The sequence below is a fragment of the Amia ocellicauda genome, chromosome 14, assembly GCF_036373705.1.
Source record: "Amia ocellicauda isolate fAmiCal2 chromosome 14, fAmiCal2.hap1, whole genome shotgun sequence".
Lineage (NCBI taxonomy): Eukaryota > Metazoa > Chordata > Actinopteri > Amiiformes > Amiidae > Amia > Amia ocellicauda.
The window spans coordinates 15,029,859-15,049,094 of NC_089863.1; the positions used below are offsets into that span (position 1 = coordinate 15,029,859).

Consider the following 19,236-nt stretch of genomic DNA (forward strand, 5'->3'; position numbering starts at 1 on the left):
TTACATGTATGTTGATTGAAGATTTGTCCTTTGGATATTTTCATTACTGGAGTGTTCTGATTGGTTTTTATATATTTTCTTCTTTTTGGTTGTGTTGGTTGTTTTTAATAGGGGTATTTATCTGCAGTGGCACTTTATCATAGGTTACTTATGCTGCTGGTTATGAGACACTTGATGTTGGACTCATTGTGAAAAGTGACTCATTGTGAAACCCCCAATTCAAAGAACTTGCGTGTCCTTATCTGTTAGTTTGGAGGATTCTCCAATGGCGCAGTCGGCTACAATTTTTATCCACAGTAAAGTGTTACACTAGCATTTTAATTCCATGTGGCATCTTAACGTCCTGCACCGGTTTTTGGAGTTTTAAATGTATAAACCTGGGGGTGCCCGGGGCACCCAGACTTGGTGACAAATTATTTAATAGGCATATAAATAGGAAAAATAAGCAATATGGAAACAAAAATAAGTAAATAAAAAACACAAAGCTCACTGTAAACTCTTCCGATGGCACTTCTCTCTCTCTCTCTGTCTCAAATGCGATTATACAGCGCTTTCAGGCGCAGCCTCCCCACACATAAAATGTATTAGTTTACTGAACTCCTGAAATCTTAGTTTTCCTCCCCCTTATTGTATTTATTAAACTATAACCCCTGGCCATCTCAACACGGTAATACTAAGTAAGTAAAATAATAAACGCCTTCTTGTGTCTGTATTTTATGTGGAGCTGAAATTAAACACAAACTCAGTTACACTGCATTATTCTTTATTTACGTAGTTATTATGTATTGATCATTTGTATAAACTGAAGTGACCTTGTAGAGGCCCCAGCTGTTTGCAGTACCTTGTTTGGATACTTTGGAGAAGGGGTTGTAGGTCCGGACCACTGCACTGCACTGCTCTGCGGCCTGGTCCGGACCAGTACGTCACAGTTACTACAGTTGATTGTATAATATTCTGTCAAAGTTTACAGAAAACTACAGTAGGTATAATGTAAAGGTTTATTCCATATGGGGTTATTTGTAACGCAATGTTTCCATGGTAACCTTGAATTATATATTTTTAAATTAGCCCATATCAAATAAATCGCAGTCTGGGTATGTAGTTCGAATCAGAAACATGTGAAACTAAGTGAGGAAAACTGAGAACCAGAGGCCGCTATTTAAAAGGAAAAAAATGTTTAAAAGTAATAGATTGAACAATACACAATGTACTTAATCAATTATAGCAACGTGGTAATGTAATTACAATTATAATACGGAAACGGCAGCCTAAGTGTTGATACACACCTCACAGTGTACCTTGCTTTTTAGTCGCTCTAGGAATGACTAACATTTTCATATGTGGCAACACATTGAAATGTAATTTCTTACTGTAAATCACTGTAAAAACGTAACACAAAGATCACGTCTGGAAACGCCCCGAGCAAACTGAAACTACTGTACCAGAAGGAGGCTGTATGGTTTATATGTAACAGTGTAAACTGCATAAAGCCATACAAAACAATTTCAAGCATATCAAAAAGCAGTACTGTGCAGTGGTCCGGACCAGGCCGCAGTGCAGTGCAGTGGTCCGGACCTCGGAAATTGTACGCAGACGAAGGCATAACATATACATTTTCAAGCAGCACAGCTATACTCTGTGGTTAACAGACACAATCCCACTTGAACATGAACATGTGTGATTATTATCGCTGTAGTCTGGATAGTTTTTAGGAGTTTAGAAAAGTAAAGCAATGGCAGCGCAGTGACAGTGTCGGGGCTGCAGCACTAGAGCTCTCTGCGCTCCGGACCGGAAACTGTGTGCATATGAACACTTTGTGATTATTATTATTATTATTATTATTATTATTATTATTATTATTATTATATTAAACTGTAGGGTTGATAACTATAATATTATATGTTTATGATTATTATGTTTTGTATTATGATGTTTGTAGTTTCCATATGTCGACCACATATTTTACAGTAAATGGGTTTTAGACGATATGTCCAAGAAAAGAAAAAAAAAAAACATCCCAGTTTACGCTACGTGATCTGGACCACTCCGCGGACCACTGTGCCCAAGAGTAAAAGTGTCAAGCAATTGACTGTTCTGTAGGGTAGGGTCATATTTAGGGTTTGGGGCCCACGTAATCCCCCCTACCCCATCAGCTCAAAAAAAGAAAATGAATTCCACACAAAATAAAAAACTAAAAACAAAATAGACCTATATGAAGTCCCACTCCATGTCCATGAGTTTTCTTAACAGTGTACACACATAAGAACATGGAACATAAGAAAGTTTGCAAACGAGAGGAGGCCATTCGACCCATCGTGCTTGTTTGGTGTCCATTAATAACAATTCATAAGTTATCCAAGGATCCTATCCAGTCTATTTTTAAATGTTCCCAAATTTTCAGCTTCAACCACATCGCTGGGGAGTTTGTTCCAGATTCTGACAACTCTGTGTGAAGAAGTGTCTCCTGTTTTCTGTCTCGAATCTGGAAAAGCTAACTGGTTTGATGTGGTCGATGCCTTTCATGATTTTGAAGACTTGGATCAAGTACCCACATAGTCTCCTCTGTTCCAGGGTGAAAAGGTTCAGTTCCCTCAGTCTCTCAGTAGGACGTTCCCTTCAGACCTGGAATAAGCCTGGTTGCTCTCCTCTGAACTGCCTCTAGAGCAGCGATATCTTTCTTGAAGTGTGGAGCCCAGAACTGTACACAGTATCCAGATGAGCTCTAACTAGTGCATTGTACAGTCTGAACATTACTGCCCTTGTTTTAAACTCTACACTTTTGACAATATACCCTAACATCCTGTTTGCCTTTTTTATTGCTTCCCCACATTGTTGGGATGGAGAAAGTGAGGAGTCCACATAGACTCCTAGGTCTTTCTCATGCGATACTTCATCTAGTTCTATTCCTCCCATATTGTAATTATAGTGGACATTTTTGTTACTTGCACGTATTACCTCACATTGAATTTCATCTGCCAGGTGTCGGCCCACAACTGAATATTATCAAATACCTTTGAATAGCCTGTGCTGCTGAGATTGTATCTGCTGAGCCACCTATTTTAGTATAATCTGCAAATTTGACAAGTTTGCTAACTATCCAAGAGTCCAGATCATTAATATAGATTAGAAAAAGCAAAGGCCCTAGTACTGATCCCTGTGGAACTCCACTAACAACCTCACTCCAGTTAGAAGTGACTCCTCTTATCGACACCCTCTGTTTCCTATACATCAACCTGTTCATAATCCATCTACTTACATTACCCTGAATGCCTACAGCTTCCAATTTGAGGATCAGTCTTTGGTGTGGAACCTTATCAAAAGCTTTTTGAAAATTTAAGTATATCATATCATATGCAGTTCAACATATTCTTTGTATTCTGTTTAGTCTCTATCCCTCTTGTGTGGGATAGAATGTCATGTTCAGTCCTCCGACATAGGGCACGGCAGTGTTATTATTGTCTTATTATTACTATTATTTATTATTTCTTTATTTCTTGGCAGACACTCTTATTCAGGGCGACTTACAACATACAGTGAGGGAAAAAAGTATTTGATCCCCTGCTGATTTTGTACATTTGCCCACTGACAAAGGAATGATCAGTCTATAATTTTAATGGTAGGTGTATTTTAGCAGTGAGAGACAGAATAACAACAAACAAATCCAGAAAAACGCATTTCAAAAAAGTTATAAATTGATTTGCATGTTAATGAGGGAAATAAGTATTTGATCCCCTATTAATCAGCAAGATTTCTGGCTCCCAGGTGTCTTTTATACAGGTAACGAGCTGAGATTAGGAGCACTCTTTTAAAGGGATCTCAGCTCGTTACCTGTATAAAAGACACCTGTCCACAGAAGCAATCAATCAATCAGATTCCAAACTCTCCACCATGGCCAAGACCAAAGAGCTGTCCAAGGATGTCAGGGATAAGATTGTAGACCTACACATGGCTGGAATGGACTACAAGACCATCGCCAAGCAGCTTGGTGAGAAGGTGACAACAGTTGGTGCGATTACTGTCAGTCTCCCTCGGTCTGGGGCTCCATGCAAGATCTCACCTCGTGGAGTTTCAATGCTCATGAGAACGGTGAGGAATCAGCCCAGAACTACATGGGAGGATTTTGTTAATGATCTCAAGGCAGCTGGGACCATAGTCACCAAGAAAACAATTGGTAACGCACTACGCAGTGAAGGACTGAAATCCTGCAGCGCCTGAAAGCACATGTACAGGCCCGTCTGAAGTTTGCCAATGAACATCTGAATGATTCAGAGGAGAACTGGGTGAAAATGTTGTGGTCAGATGAGACCAAAATCAAGCTTATTGGCATCAACTCAACTCACTGTGTTTGGAGGAAGAGGAATGACCCCAAGAACACCATCCCCACCGTCAAACATGGAGGTGGAAACCTTATGTTTTGGGGGTGTTTTTCTGCTAAGGGGACAGGACAACTTCACCGCATCAAAGGGACGATGGACGGGGCCATGTACCGTCAAATCTTGGGTGAGAACCTCCTTCCCTCAGCCAGGGCATTGAAAATGGGTCGTGGATGGGTATTCCAGCATGAAAATGACCCAAAACACACAGCCAAGGCAACAAAGGAGTGGCTCAAGAAGAAGCACATTAAGGTCCTGGAGTGGCCTAGCCAGCCTCCAGACCTTAATCCCATAGAAAATCTGTGGAGGGAGCTGAAGGTTCGAGTTGCCAAACGTCAGCCTTCGAAACCTTAATAACTTGGAGAGGATCTGCAAAGAGGAGTAGGACAAAATCCCTCCTGAGATGTGTGCAAACCTGGTGGCCAACTACAAGAAACGTCTGACCTCTGTGATTGCCAACAAGGGTTTTGCCACCAAGTACTAAATCGAAGGGGTCAAATACTTATTTCCCTCTTTAAAATGCAAATCAATTTATAACTTTTTTGAAATGTATTTTTCTGGATTTTTTTGTTGTTAATCTCTCTCACTGTTTAAATATACCTACCATTAAAATTATAGACTGATCATTTCTTTGTCAGTGGGCAGACGTACAAAATCAGCAGGGGATCAAATACTTTTTTCCCTCAATGTAAGTGCAAAAATACAGTGAAGTACAAGGCATCAATCATTACAAATACAATTTAGCTAAAACAGCCATTCAAAATAATGCATTTTACAAATTCCAATTTACAATTTACACAAGTACAGTAAGTGAGGTCCTACATCCTGGACGGTGAAAGCGAAGTGCTGTCAAGATGTAGGGTCACAGACAAGGGCTACGGGAATGGGAGCAAGGAGGAAAACAGTGCTATCTAGCAGGGATAGAGGACTAATATTACAAGTGCTGTCGGAAAAGATGCGTCTTGAGTAAGTGCCGGAATGAGGTTAAGGACTCTGCTGTTTTGACTGTGGTGGGCAGGTCGTTCCACCATTTAGGGGCATGGATGAGAAGGAGCGGCTCTGGAGGAAGGAGAGTGGAGAGGAGGCAGAGTTAGTCTTCTGGCACTGGAGGAGCGCAGTGGTCTGGAGGGGATGTATGGAGAGACGAGTGACTGAAGGTAACTCGGTGCAGTGTGGTGAGACAGCAGTAGGTGAGGGTCAGTGTCTTGAACTGAATGCGTGCCGGTATCGGGAGCCAGTGGAGGGAGCAGAGCAGTGGAGTAGCGTGTGTGAATCGGGGCAGAGAGAATACCAGACGAGCCGCAGAGTTCTGGATGAGCTGGAGCAGCGGGTAGTAGATGCAGGCAGGCCAGCCAGGAGGGAGTTGCAGTAGTCCAGGCGGGAGAGGACCTGTGACTGGACGAGCAGCTGAGTCGAGTAGTCGGTGAGGAAGGGACGGATTCGGCGTATGTTGCTCAGGAAGAATCTGCAGGTGCGTGTCAGCATGGTGATGTGCTGGGTGTAGGAGAGCGCAGGATCGAGGGTGACTCCTAGATTTTTAGCGGAAGAAGAAGGAGAGAGTGTGCTGGATTCCAAGGGGATCGAGATGGGGAGGTTAGCAGAAGGTGAGGAAGAGTGGGGGAAAAAGATTTGGAGAGGTTGAGCTTGAGGTGGTGCGAGTGCATCCAGGTGGAAATAGCAGACAAGCAGGAAGAGATGCGATAGGGGATGAGAGGGAGCCTTGGGGAACGCCTGTGAGGAGAGGTTGGGGGGTGGATGAGGAGCATCGCCATGTCACTTGGTAGCACCTGTCGCTGAGGTAGGAGGCGAACCAGGTGAGAGCAGTCCCAGAGATCCCAAGGTCAGCGAGGCAGGAGAGGAGGATGGAGTGATCAACGGTGTCAAATGCTGCGGAGAGGTCAAGGAGGATGAGGATTGAGGAGAGGGAGGCTGCCCAAGCACAGCTGAGGGAGTCAGTGACAGCCAGGAGAGCCATCTCAGTGGAGTGAGCTGTGCAGAAGTCGGATTGCAGAGGATCAAGGAGTGAGTGTTGGGACAGAAAGTCCGAGAGCTGACGGTGGACCGCCCGCTCAAGAGTCTTGGAGAGGAAGGGGAGTAGGGAGACAGGGCGGTAGTTCTGAGGAGAGGTGGCATCAAGGTTTGGTTTCTTGAGTAGTGGGATGACAGCAGCTTGTTTAATTGCAGAGGGGAAACAGCCAGAGAGGAGGGAGGAGTTGAGGAGGGAGGAGAAGAAGGGGAGAAGATCAGGTGCGGTTGCTTGGAAGAGACGAGAAGGGAGAGGGTCCAGGGTACACGTTGTGGGTTTGTGACATAGGAGGAGAGCAGAAACTTCAGCATCTGAGAGAGGTGAGAATGAAGAAAAGGAAGCTTGATCGGTGGGAGGTTTCGGTGTGATGGGAGATGAGGGTGGAGTATTGAAGAGCCTGTGGATGTCTGCAAGAAGGAGGCGAAATCATCAGCAGTGAGAGATGGGGGGAGGAGGAGGAGGAGGTGGAGAAGAGTTTGCGGGGGTTGTTGACAGTTTTATTAGACTTAAGTGCAGCTTTTGACACAATTGACCACAAAATCCTGATACAGCGCTTAGAAAACCGTATTGGCCTATCTCGCAATGTGCTGACATGGTTTAAATCATATCTGTCAAACAGACTCCAATATGTACAGATTAACGAGAACCACTCAAATTTAACTGAGGTTAAGTACAGAGTCCCACAGGGCTCAGTCCTTGGACCTATACTTTTTTCATTGTACATGCTCCCTTTAGGTGATATCATTCAATGACATAGTATTTGTCAGTAAATCCTAACAATACCATAGACCTAGAAAAACTAATTTGCTGTCTGTCTGAGATTAAAACATGGATGACAAAACATTTTCTTATGCTTAACTCTGACAAAATAGAAGTCCTAATTTTAGGAGACAAAAATCGAACTGTTCATCATGCACTGACAAAACTGAGTAATGATAACTTTAATTTCTCCCCTAAGGAGATGGCACGAAACGTGGGTGTCATCTGTGATCATAATCTATCCTTTGAATCACACATTCAGAATGTGTTGAGATCTTCTTTCCTCCAGCTTAGAAACATTGCTAGACTAAGACAATTCCTCTCATTACAGGACACTGAGAAACTGATAGACGCATTTGTTACATCTAGATTGGATTACTGCAATGCCATTATGTCAGGCAGCACAAACAGAGCTATTTCTGCACTTCAGTTCGTCCAAAATGCTGCTGCAAGAATCCTAACAAAAACAAAAAAACATGAACACATCACTCCAGTATTGGCTTCTCTTCACTGGCTGCCTGTGCACTACAGGATAGACTTTAAAGTGCTCTTATTAACATTTAAAGCACTAAAGGGACTGGTACCTCCCTATTTAAAAGATCTCCTTATGGAATACACTCCAGGTCGGCCATTGAGATCACAGGAGGCCGGTTACTTAGTGCTCCCTAAAATACACAAGAAAAACGCAGGTGGTAGAGCTTTCAGTTATAGGCCTCCTCCAGAGAAATGACCACAGCCAGCAGCACCGATAAAGAACTTTCTGATCTCCTTGCTGCTGTAATAACTATTCTGCCTGGAGGGGAGGCAACCATTAGGCCTAGGCCCTAAGCCGTGGATCCCCAGAGATTCATTTTCTCCTACATGCCATCCATAGGAGTTTTTAGTTTTTCTCTCCTCCGTGCCTAAATGATTTATTTACTTAAATGTTCACTCACTTTATTCTAGATCATGTAAAATGTTTACAGGTCTATATTTTATTTTATTGTATTTATGTATTTTATTTTGCTGTACGTTTGTTGTATGTTTACCATCCCTGTAAAGCGCTCCGTGGCTACCCTGCGAAGGGCGCTATTCAAATAAAAATTGATTGATTGTATGCTCTATACAACATTTTCGTTCTCTTGATATTTTTTTGCATACTTCTATTAAACCATTATGGCAAATGTTTTTTGGTCCTCAATTTGCTGAGTTTGGGTACAAATTTCTCCTTGGCCTGGTAGTATATTTTTAAAATATAACCATCCATTTTCAACTGACTCTGTATCCAATGTGCTCCAGTCTACCTCTTCTAAGTTGTATCGTTGTGTATGTAATGGTGTTGTCCTATAAATCCTAAAATTAAGAAACAGGGAAATAAGAAATGAGAAACAATAACCTCCTTATTTAATACAAAACAGGGAAACAGAAAAAAGTATCCATTACTTATTTGTTACAAAAACAGGGCAAAATGTAAAAATAGGTAATCATTACAAATTTTTCTAAAAATCTGAAATAAGGAATGAGAAACCATTACTTATTTTTTGAAAACCACAGCGTTTTTCAACCTCCTTGAAGTTGGCACCCAAACCGGTGCCATTCGTTTGTGCTCGATTTGTGCTGTTTTGTGCCGTTAAAAGAAACAATCGGACTAATTCCCTTACATAGAAATAACACAATTATCTCCCGGATCTGTGACGTCACTCATGCATTTACCTCATCTCGTCCAACGCACTCATTTTCTGACTCGTTCGTCTGTGCTCTCGGTGCGGGTTTCTTACCGTTGCTGTCATAGTTTATTTTTTATATATTTCTTATATTGACAGTTTGATCATTGGCAGTAACTTCAAGCCTCAAATCCAAATCACATTTGCCCTGTATCTGTGCTCGTGTAGCACAGTTTGAATTCACCTCGTGTATATTGGTACTGAATATAATGTTGTTTGTGTTCTGGTCCATCGCTAAACCAAGTATCTCGTTCATTACCATTATGTTTTAGGAGTTTATTCAAAGTAAAAAGTAGACTAACTTTACCTCAGTGAATATATCGTTAAGGCCACTGCGTTACTTATAATGACCGTTTGCTCAATTAGTTAGTGTGTGACTTGATACAAGTGCAGCTTATGTTCACAATGGTTATTGCATTATGCAAGGACGACGATGGAATGATTGGATAGGATAACAGTTTCATTATTTCTATGTAAGGGAATTAGTCCGATTGTTTCTTTTAACGGCACAAAACAGCACAAATCGAGCACAAACGAATGACACCGGTTTGAAGCGATTCGGACGACATGGGGTGGAGAGTGACGTCACTGTTCTTAAAAAAAGTTTTTCAGTTATATTTAATAAACAAGCATAGTTACAGCGTTTCTTTTAATGGCACAAAACTTTCCTTCTAAACTCTTGATCAACCTGACCATTGTTGTTCGCAGTGTGCGGCCACCCCCACCGCAACAAACGCATTGTGGGGGGACAAAATGCCAGAAGTGGGGCCTGGCCCTGGCAAGCCAGTCTGCAGATGAACCAGTTACACATCTGCGGGGGTTCCCTGATCAACAACCAGTGGGTGCTGACGGCTGCCTACTGCTTCTACAGGTAAGGAGAGAACGCAGTCTTTATGGTCAGGACTAAGGGGCCGTGTGAGGATCAGACTGAGCAACACTGATTACTCTGTATAGACTGAACAACAGTAATGAGCTGAGAAGTTTCAGACTCTGGGTGAGTTGGCACTATTAGCTCTGATGACATTTGGGGCCATGTTGAACTGAATGCCCAAACTGATTGATGAGTTCATTCGAGTGTAACAGTGGTCACTTTAGACTCTGTAATGTGGATGATTTGACCAAACTGTACATTCATAGTCCCAGACTAGTGTTTTTTCACCTATAGTGCAGTGAGACTACACAGCAGTGATACTCAGAATGAAAGTCATGAGCATCTTTATGGTCGGTCTCCTCTCTCCTCTCTTTTCAGCCCAGTATATTAAAACACACACTCCTATCACATACAAAGTAACTATTTCCCATCATAGTACTTCAAAATAGACATCTAGGGGTGTAGTACAGTAACCTAAACAGATTCACACTACTGTCTGCTCTTTTGGGGACTGTAGATCTCTAATGTGCTATATACACGAGAGGAATCCGCTGGAGTGACAGTGGGTGACTTTTAGGTTGGTAGCCGCAGTGATGGTGTCAGACAATGGCAGCGTTGACTGTCAAGAGCAACAGCACTGATTTTACACAGTGACATTGACACTGACAGGCTGTAGAGAAGAATTGTCAAATTGTGACCTTTTCGGTAGCAATGCTGACCACTGGTCTGGCTTTGTCTCTGCAGCTCCACTAATCCTACTCAGTGGACGGTGGTCCTGGGCCGGCTGAACCTCCTGGTCAGCGACCCCAACGCAATGACCATGAACGTCCAGAAAATCATTGTCCACTCTGCTTTTGACCCTTGGACCCAAAACAATGACATTGCCCTCATGAGATTGAACGCTACTGTCTCCTTCAGCAGCTTCATTATGCCCATCTATCTGGCAGAAAAAAGCAGCACCTTCTATACTGGCACCAACTGCTGGGTCACCGGCTATGGGAACATCGGGCAAGGCGGTGAGTGCCTGGTACCAGAGGCTTCCCAGAGAGAGAATAGGATAAGTGACTGGGGGTGAGTTGGGGGGTGTATGAAAGCATGGAAGGCCAGGGGGGAAGGTAGGCTGGATGTAGGTTGAATGAGGGGAATTGGGGGTTGGGGGGGTTAGATCAGAAGAAAAACAAGAAGGAGAGAGAGTATATATAATGTGGGATGGGGTCAGGAGTTTGAAACTATCTCCCTATCTATCCATCTCTCAGACTGTCTGTATCTTTCTGTATCTGTGACCTGGGACACTCTGTGTTCTCTTGCAGTGTCTCTCCCTGGGAACAAGACCCTGCAGGAGGTGGAGCTGCCCATCATAGGGAACAAGCAATGCAGCTGTCTCTACGAAATGACCAGCACTATGCTCAGTAACATGATCTGTGCTGGATTGTTACAGGGGGGCAAGGATTCAAGCCAGGTAACACTGATCCTGTCCCTCTCTAATATAGACCCTAATATAGACACAGGGAGATTAACACAGACCCTGTGAGGTTAATATAGGCCTTCCAAGAACTCCTGGTCTATTTTATTCAATATGTGTTAGGTGTGCCACCAGGGTCTAATTAGGAGCCAATTTAATCACTCCTCGGAAGGTGTTTCTGACCATTTCTCCAGTTCCTGCTCCCTGAAAGCTGTGTTTGTAATGTCTCTGTCTCTGTCTCTGTCTCTGTCTCTGTCTCTGTCTCTGTCTCTCTCTCTCTCTCTCTCTCTCTCTGTCCAGGGTGACACAGGGGGACCTCTGGTGTGCAAGCAGAACTCTGTATGGATCCTGACTGGGATTGTGAGTTTTGGGCGCCCCAACTTACCAGGCGTGTACACACGGGTGTCGCAGTACCAGGACTGGATCAACTCTGAGCTGACCTCCGCCACCTCCCAACCAGGCTTCTTCAGCTTCACCTCCCCCGGCACGGACAGCGACTTGTGCACTGGGACAGCTTGGCGGGCTGCAGGAAATGGCAGACTGCTCATTGTGATGCTCACTGTGGTAGTCGGTGTCAAAACACTGATGTAGCACCAGAGCGCTGTCTTGTGTGTGTGTGTGTGTGCAGCAGTGTTTGATGGGCAGAGATGTGAAATTGAGACAGATTGAAAAACAAAGTTGCTGTCTGCAAAACCTGTGGAACAAAAATCACAGATGCACAGACAAAAACTTCTAACTTGGCCTGGTAGTATATTTTTAAAATATAACCATCCATTTTCAACTGACTCTGTATCCAATGTGCTCCAGTGTAAGTGCTGCCTCATACCTTCAAGGTTTGCTTTTCTAAAATTATAGACCATTGTTTTAGACTTTTAGTTACTATAACCAACACAGCAGCTGGCAAACTAGGAATAAGATTCACTTCAATTATGGCAAAACTAAAAACAATATAAGGAATGCTAAGACTATCTCAAAGTAGAAATACAACAAAAGAGCTTCCTCTCTCACCTGTCCTGTGTCTGACTTGGGTAACTCCCAAACACTTCTATTTGAGTGGAGTGTGTTTTGTTTTGTTAAATAAAGTGAGGCATTCAAACTACTATTGCGTGTTTCTCACTGCTTGAACATAACAGTATATTTTACTTTTTACTGTATACAACGTGAAGCGCTTTGAAATGGCTCCATCTGTCTATTACAGCTTGTGTACATCAATGTAGAAAATGCAACAGGTCTGTTTCTGTTGCATTTAGTAACCTGGCAGTATTTTTATTCCATGTGCCCGTGGGCAGCTGGTTGAAGGGCAAGGGGGGTACCTTCAGTCCTCTTGTAGATGCTGAATTGTAGCCAACAGCAGTCTTTACAAGTAGGAGAAGTAGGAAATAGAAGGATTTACAGGTTGCCACAGACAGACACAGGACAGTAGAGGTGAGAGGCAGCCATCTTGTTGTTTTACCCTGTATCTGTGCTCGTGTAGCACAGTTTGAATTCACCTCGTGTATATTGGTACTTAATATAATGTTGTTTGTGTTCTGGTCCATCGCTAAACCAAGTATCTCGTTCGTTACCATTATGTTTTAGGAGTTTATTCAAAGTAAAAAGTAGACTAACTTTACCTCAGTGAAAATATCGTTAAGGCCACTGCGTTACTTATAATGACCGTTTGCTCAATTAGTTAGTGTGTGACTTGATACAAGTGCAGCTTATGTTCACAATGGTTATTGCATTATGCAAGGACGACGATGGAATGATTGGATAGGATAACAGTTTCATAAGAAATGGAGATAGTTGAAGCTTTTTAATCTTTGCATTTGAAAGTATACGCAAGCATTGGGTGTTGTCTGTTCTTTGTTCCATCTTTAAATAGCAATGCTGAAAGCTGCATTCTGCTTGATACTTTAATCCTCAATATTGATTACCTGTTGAAATTTAAACATAACTAATTACCAACTTATTTGACATTGATGATATTTCAGATGATACTGTGCTGAAAAAAAGAAAAAGAAACTTATAACAGCATAAGATGTATTTTTTGGTCTTAACTGGTCTACCAGCCTTGTCTTTGGCTGGGTTTAAAGGGGTTTGTGCACTTTTCAAGTGGTCAGACTGGGAAACCAGATTAAACCAGCCAGGACTAGAAAATCAGCATATGTTGGTTTCAAATGTTTGGCGTTATTTCATCAAACTATTACTTTTGGCCGGTAACTAAAACGCATCACCCGGGGAGGGGCGCAAGACGAGGCAAATTTATAAAAGTAGCCGCACTAGCCACCTGAATTTCAGCTGTTGAGTATGAGGACTGCAACACCCCCGAGCAGCCACAACCAACTACAATAATCCCTCTTCCTAAAGAGTCTCTTATCCAGGGGTCCACACACCAGTTGCAGCAGAACAGTACAAAGGGATGGGTTTCAATCATTTAATACAATTACTTCCCACGTTTCATACAAAGGTTAAAAAGAATTAAAACACAACAAATAAAATACTGGACTCGTCCACCAGGGCTCTCGGACCGTCTTCCACTGGAGCGGCAGGCGAGCCTCTTGATAGAAATCCCGCCTTCATCCGCAATTCCTCAAGAACAACAGGAGCAGAACCGAGAGAAAAGAAACAGCCAGTCGAGTAAGAGCAGCTGCAACATAATTGCAACAGCACAGGCGGCGCAGCAGCCTCCAGTCCCGTGGCTGGCCCTCGGACAGGGGCCCTGATCTGCAGTGTCCCGCCTGCGCCTGCGGCCCCTTGCTGCTCTGCTCCCCCCTGGAGGCTCTGCTGCTCTCGTGTAGAACAGCAGCTCCCACCGCCAGCAACACAGGGGCCCCAAATCTCTATTACCGTCCGTCTCACTGGGCCCTTGGCGTGAGAAACAAATTTATAAAAGAGCGCTCAAAATAAAAACAGAAAACACAATAAAAGAGCGAGAGCCAAAATAAAGTGCTCAAAACGCAATAATGAAAAACAATTCATAATAAATCAACAAAACGTGCAAGTCCCAAGGGTGACACAGGTTCCCGGCCAATTGCGTTACACGTCCGTCCGGGTCAAATTGATGACTATAAGCGGATGATCGTTATAACCGATTTTTATTTTTATTTTTTTATTTCTCATGCAGATTACCATGTAATTCGCATTTATATATTTATTACATGAATATAAAGTAATGAAACTGAAAGCTTCACTATTACCTGAATTTGATATACTTTCAAAATACGTCGGTAGTGCACATAGGCTAAGACACAGCTTGCCGGTGGTTTCAGTGCATTTCAAACACAATAAATAAACTGTAGACTATCAATGCCAAATGCCAATTAGGCCATAACAATAACTAGCATACAAACAAAATGAGTCCGCCTGGAAAAGTCCATTCAAAAACTTGTCAATTGATGGATCATGGGTTTGTCCAAAACCAAGTTCACTTTTTGCTAACTTGCATGAGATTAGTCTAGCTATCAAACTGAGACTAATCTATGTTTATACTTTTTTAGTACAGTGGAGACCCCTTATAACGATCACATTCGTCATTTTATTTATTTTTCTCCATATGTCGAAATGTACGAACAGACCCAAATGAACACTATAAGCGGAGTACTTGATCACTATAAGCAAATTATTTAAACAGTCCCAAGCGTTTTGATCCATATAAGCGGTGTATCAATATAACAGTGATCGCTATACCGGTCTCCACTGTACAATATTTGAAACATAATAAAACACACAGCTTACCTGTCCTTGCTTCACTGTTAATACAGCTTTCTCTGAGAACTGCAAGCAGATATGAGCCAAATCTGAAGATTAAAAAGCTTCAACTATCTCCATTTCTTATGAAACTGTTATCCTATCCAATCATTCCATCATCGTCCTTGCATAATGCAATAACCATTGTGAACATAAGCTGCACTTGTATCAAGTCACACACTAACTAATTGAGCAAACGGTCATTATAAGTAACGCAGTGGCCTTAACGATATATTCACTGAGGTAAAGTTAGTCTACTTTTTACTTTGAATAAACTCCTAAAACATAATGGTAATGAACGAGATACTTGGTTTAGCGATGGACCAGAACACAAACAACATTATATTCAGTACCAATATACACGAGGTGAATTCAAACTGTGCTACACGAGCACAGATACAGGGCAAATGTGATTTGGATTTGAGGCTTGAAGTTACTGCCAATGATCAAACTGTCAATATAAGAAATATATAAAAAATAAACTATGACAGCAACGGTAAGAAACCCGCACCGAGAGCACAGACGAACGAGTCAGAAAATGAGTGCGTTGGACGAGATGAGGTAAATGCATGAGTGACGTCACAGATCCGGGAGATAATTGTGTTATTTCTATATAAGGGAATTAGTCCGATTGTTTCTTTTAACGGCACAAAACAGCACAAATCGAGCACAAACGAATGGCACCGGTTTGGAGCGATTTGGACAACATGGGGTGGAGAGTGACGTCACTGTTCTTAAAAAAAGTTTTTCAGTTATATTTAAGAAACGATCATAGTTACAGGGTTTCTTTTAACGGCACAAACCGGCACAAATCGAGCACAAACGAATGACACCGGTTTGGAGCGATTTGAGCGAGATGGGGTGGAGAGTGACGTCATACAGCCCATAAAATAATGCTTAATATCTCGAACACCAAACCAGCAGAAATGTTCATTTTTGTGGCACAACTCAGCACAAATTAATGGAATAGTTTTGGTGATGTATTTATTTATTTGGGGTGCCAACTTCAAGGAGGTTGAAAAACCTCAATTCAGAACTTGACCTGACTTGATGTAAACCCTGTAACTTATATTTTCCATCATTACTTTGGTCTTGCAGAACAATGACTTGGACTCATGTCTGGTGATGGGGGTTGGGAGGGAGTAGTCTTCAAATCCAGCCTATTTCCTGCCTCTGTTCCACCTGAGCTGTTAATTGGTTAATTGAATCGCAGGATAACGGTGTCCTCTAGTTTTTTGTTGTTCTCCCAAGTTAATTGCTTGAGGCAATTTTTTGAGAATTTGCCTGCCAGGTTTTAATCAGATGCACATAGAAAGGTACTGCAGGAGGCCAGCCCTCAAGGACTGAAGTTGCCTGTTCCTGATTTAAAAGAGAGCCACTGGGTTGGAGACTCCGGGAGGACTGGATTTGAAGACATTTACATTGGTGTAAAGGGTGGGGGTGGGAGATACTGGTGAGTCTACAGCAGCTCTAAATATAAAATAATGGTTTAATTTGAATAATGATTTTGACGCACTACCCTGGCACACTGGCGGTTCTAAGGGGGGGCCAGGAGGGGCCAGTGCCCCTGTGACAACAAGCTTGCCCTCCCTTGTGGCCTCCCTAAATGCGGAGTTTGAAATAATTATCACATAATACATTTTTGCGATCATGTTGTTTTTTTTTACATTCGTTATTATACAGTGATTATACAAAGCGCAACACAAAAGTATCCCAACACGCAACACATGGATCTGCACGTTTCTTTCTAGGCAGAAGTTGAAGAAATTCAGCGCGAATAATACCATTCAAGCAAGACAGCGATCGCGACCAAGAAGAAGGAAATAAAGCAAGGTGAGCAAAATGTTTAATATGTTTTAATTGTAACATAGTTAGCTATTAAATGCATTGCAGAAGTGTAACGTTAGATCAGCTAATGTTAACCTTGCCGTTTATTTTCTTTTTGATTAATTAATAGGCTGGAATCCTGGGCTATGTATTCGTTTGCAGTGTTTTTTTGCTTTGAGTTGTGTAGCTAATTCTAACAGTCGGGCATCGAAAATATATGGCAATATGAAAAAGTGTATATTATTTTTTCCAAAAAACGCATGGTGCCTGGAGTACTTTGACTTAAACCACACTTAGTATTCGCATTGTAACGTTAAACGGTTTAACTTGATAGATAACTCCCTAGCAAGTCAGTTATTTTCAGTAAATTAATTAATGGGTTGGGTCCCCATTGCTTTTGCTATATAGTTCTCACCAAAATGAAGAGAAAAAAGGACATAATGTCCTTCTTCCAAAGAAAAGACAAGGCAGAAAGTCAGACAGAGCCAGCTGATTCAGGTGTGGAAAGAGCCAGAGAGAGCCAAGAGCCTGCAGAGAGGGCAGGAAGACTTGTCCATTGGACAGTCTGAGAGTGAAGGCATAGTAGAGCAGGAAGATGGGGAGAGAGAGAGGCCGAGAGTGAGACCCCAACAGAGGAGCACTGTGCGTCCACAAGCACTGGACCATCAGGTTTGTGGTGTTGAATAAATCTGTGGTTACTTGTAAAGCGGTGTAATTAGTCCGTTCTTATGGTGTATATACATGTGTAGGTTTATGATTTAAATGAATGATCTCATTTAAGATGCTATTGGGCTTTTGATAAATATATCTGATTGATTTCAGAAGTTGTCTGATTCCGATGATATGTGTCTCAAATTACCCAAATAGATACTTTTTAATGATTTTTTTTTTTTCTTCCACAGATATTGGCAAATCCCAAGAGGACCCACCAGTGCAGCCAGTCATGAACATATAATGAAAATGTAAAGAATAAACTGTTGAATGATTTTAAACTATTAATGACTGCAATGCAGTGAAGAAAACTAGGAGGACTAATGTCTAATGTAACTGGCCCCTCTAACAGTACAACTGGCCCCAGCCTGGCCCCCCCAGTTGAAATGGTCTGGAACCGCCACTGCCCTGGCAGTGAAAGTACTTGATCTTAAACTATTCTCTCTCTCTCAATAGATTCATTTATTTTGTGTTGTCTTGTTTTGAACAAGTAAAATAAATCATAATAATAAAAACGCTTTAACTATATGAACTGCATGATTGATTTTTCCAGTATATGTGTGTTTGTCAATCATATGATTTATTTCTTTTTTTTGTTGTTGTTTTTTTTTAGTTAATGTGAAACCATATGATTGTTGCACACCACAGACTGAAACCATGGGACAAACAGAGTGTACTGTTGTCCTATTGTATGCAACACATGAAATACAAAAGACATTTGTTCACATGTATTGAATAGAACTCCTAAGCTTTGCCTTAATGACTGTACTGTGTTATAAGGTACAGCACAGTGAAGGTTTCCAGGCTCCTGCTGGTGACTTTCCATAGTCTCCAGGCCAGTTGATCCCAGAGGTACTCTGTGTGTATGCTTGTGGTTGGCGATCTGAGCAGGGCTGGGAAATGATAGTGGTTCTATACTGCTCTCCTGGACTCTGTGAATAAAAAAAACCTCACAACTAGCTGTGAGTCAGTGTGAACTGCCTGGGGGGTCCATATGCATTTGTTTGTGTGTATTTATGGTATTATTATTTTTTGTCTCTTTCTTCCCCTTTCTCACTCACTCATTCACTCAAAATGTCAGTCATTTTCTCTATATGTTTTGTTTCTAAGAACAGAATCTGGCAAGCCTACCTCTCTATACAATTTACAGTAGTCATGTTCCAATAGAGCTATAGAACAATTACAGTACAGTAATCCAATTACAATAGGGGACTATGAAACTGACTCTGCTAGTGTACTTTGTGTTGTGTAGTCAGTCAGTCAGGCAGGCAGACAGACACAATAGGCAATAGTAGCCATGCCCAAAATGTGCCTCTCAAAGCCACAGGACTGTGATTGTGGGGAAATGGGAGGGTGATTTCTGGGCATTCTTCAGGTATCATCTTCAGTTCCGACTGGCTGGGGTCTGGGGGTGCAGGTGTCAGAAAGAGGTCTGGGAGGAGCACCCCCACCCAGCCCAAGAGTGACCCGATGTTGGTGAAGACAGCCAGCCCCTCTGACTGGCTGCAGCCAACCACCGACCGGCCCACGCCAGCCAATAGCCAGACGCCTTCAATGTCACACACTAACAACATACTGGAGTCCCCCTGCGAGGCAGAAAGAGAGAGAGAAGGTTAACACCAGTGTGTGTGCATATGTGTGTGCGTGCGTGTGTGTGTGTGAGGGTGACTCACGGGGTAGCAGTGCGAGGCAGTCAGCTGTGTGCAGGTGTGGTTCTGGAGGGTTAGTGTGGTGGGGGCAGTGGCACTCTGCACACACTGACAGCGTGTCCGATC

The 19,236-nt window shown here is 42.4% G+C and overlaps 1 protein-coding gene and 1 long non-coding RNA gene across 2 annotated transcripts; both read left to right on the forward strand.

Annotated features, from left to right (window-relative positions):
- The first annotated feature begins 265 nt into the window (after positions 1-265).
- LOC136767301 (serine protease 33-like) lies at positions 266-11,785 on the forward strand. The gene is made up of 5 exons (XM_066721075.1): positions 266-296; positions 9,570-9,732; positions 10,477-10,748; positions 11,043-11,191; positions 11,495-11,785. Exons 1-5 carry the CDS (start codon positions 266-268, stop codon positions 11,783-11,785), a joined length of 906 nt encoding a protein of 301 aa, XP_066577172.1.
- Positions 11,786-16,205: 4,420 nt separating this feature from the next.
- On the forward strand, positions 16,206-17,983 carry LOC136768835 (uncharacterized). Its single transcript, XR_010822038.1, has 3 exons — positions 16,206-16,376; positions 16,675-16,756; positions 17,653-17,983. It is a non-coding gene; the product is annotated as an uncharacterized LOC136768835 (long non-coding RNA).
- Positions 17,984-19,236: the final 1,253 nt, after the last annotated feature.

What these genes read in the sequence shown, in the direction of transcription:
- LOC136767301 (XM_066721075.1), top strand. Translation starts at nt 266, where the DNA reads ATGGCGCAGTCGGCTACAATTTTTATCCACA. An exon ending in GGCTACAATTTTTATCCACA is followed by an intron (nt 297 to 9,569) that starts GTAAAGTGTTAC and finishes TGTTGTTCGCAG; the next exon opens with TGTGCGGCCACCCCCACCGC. An exon ending in GCTGCCTACTGCTTCTACAG is followed by an intron (nt 9,733 to 10,476) that starts GTAAGGAGAGAA and finishes TTGTCTCTGCAG; the next exon opens with CTCCACTAATCCTACTCAGT.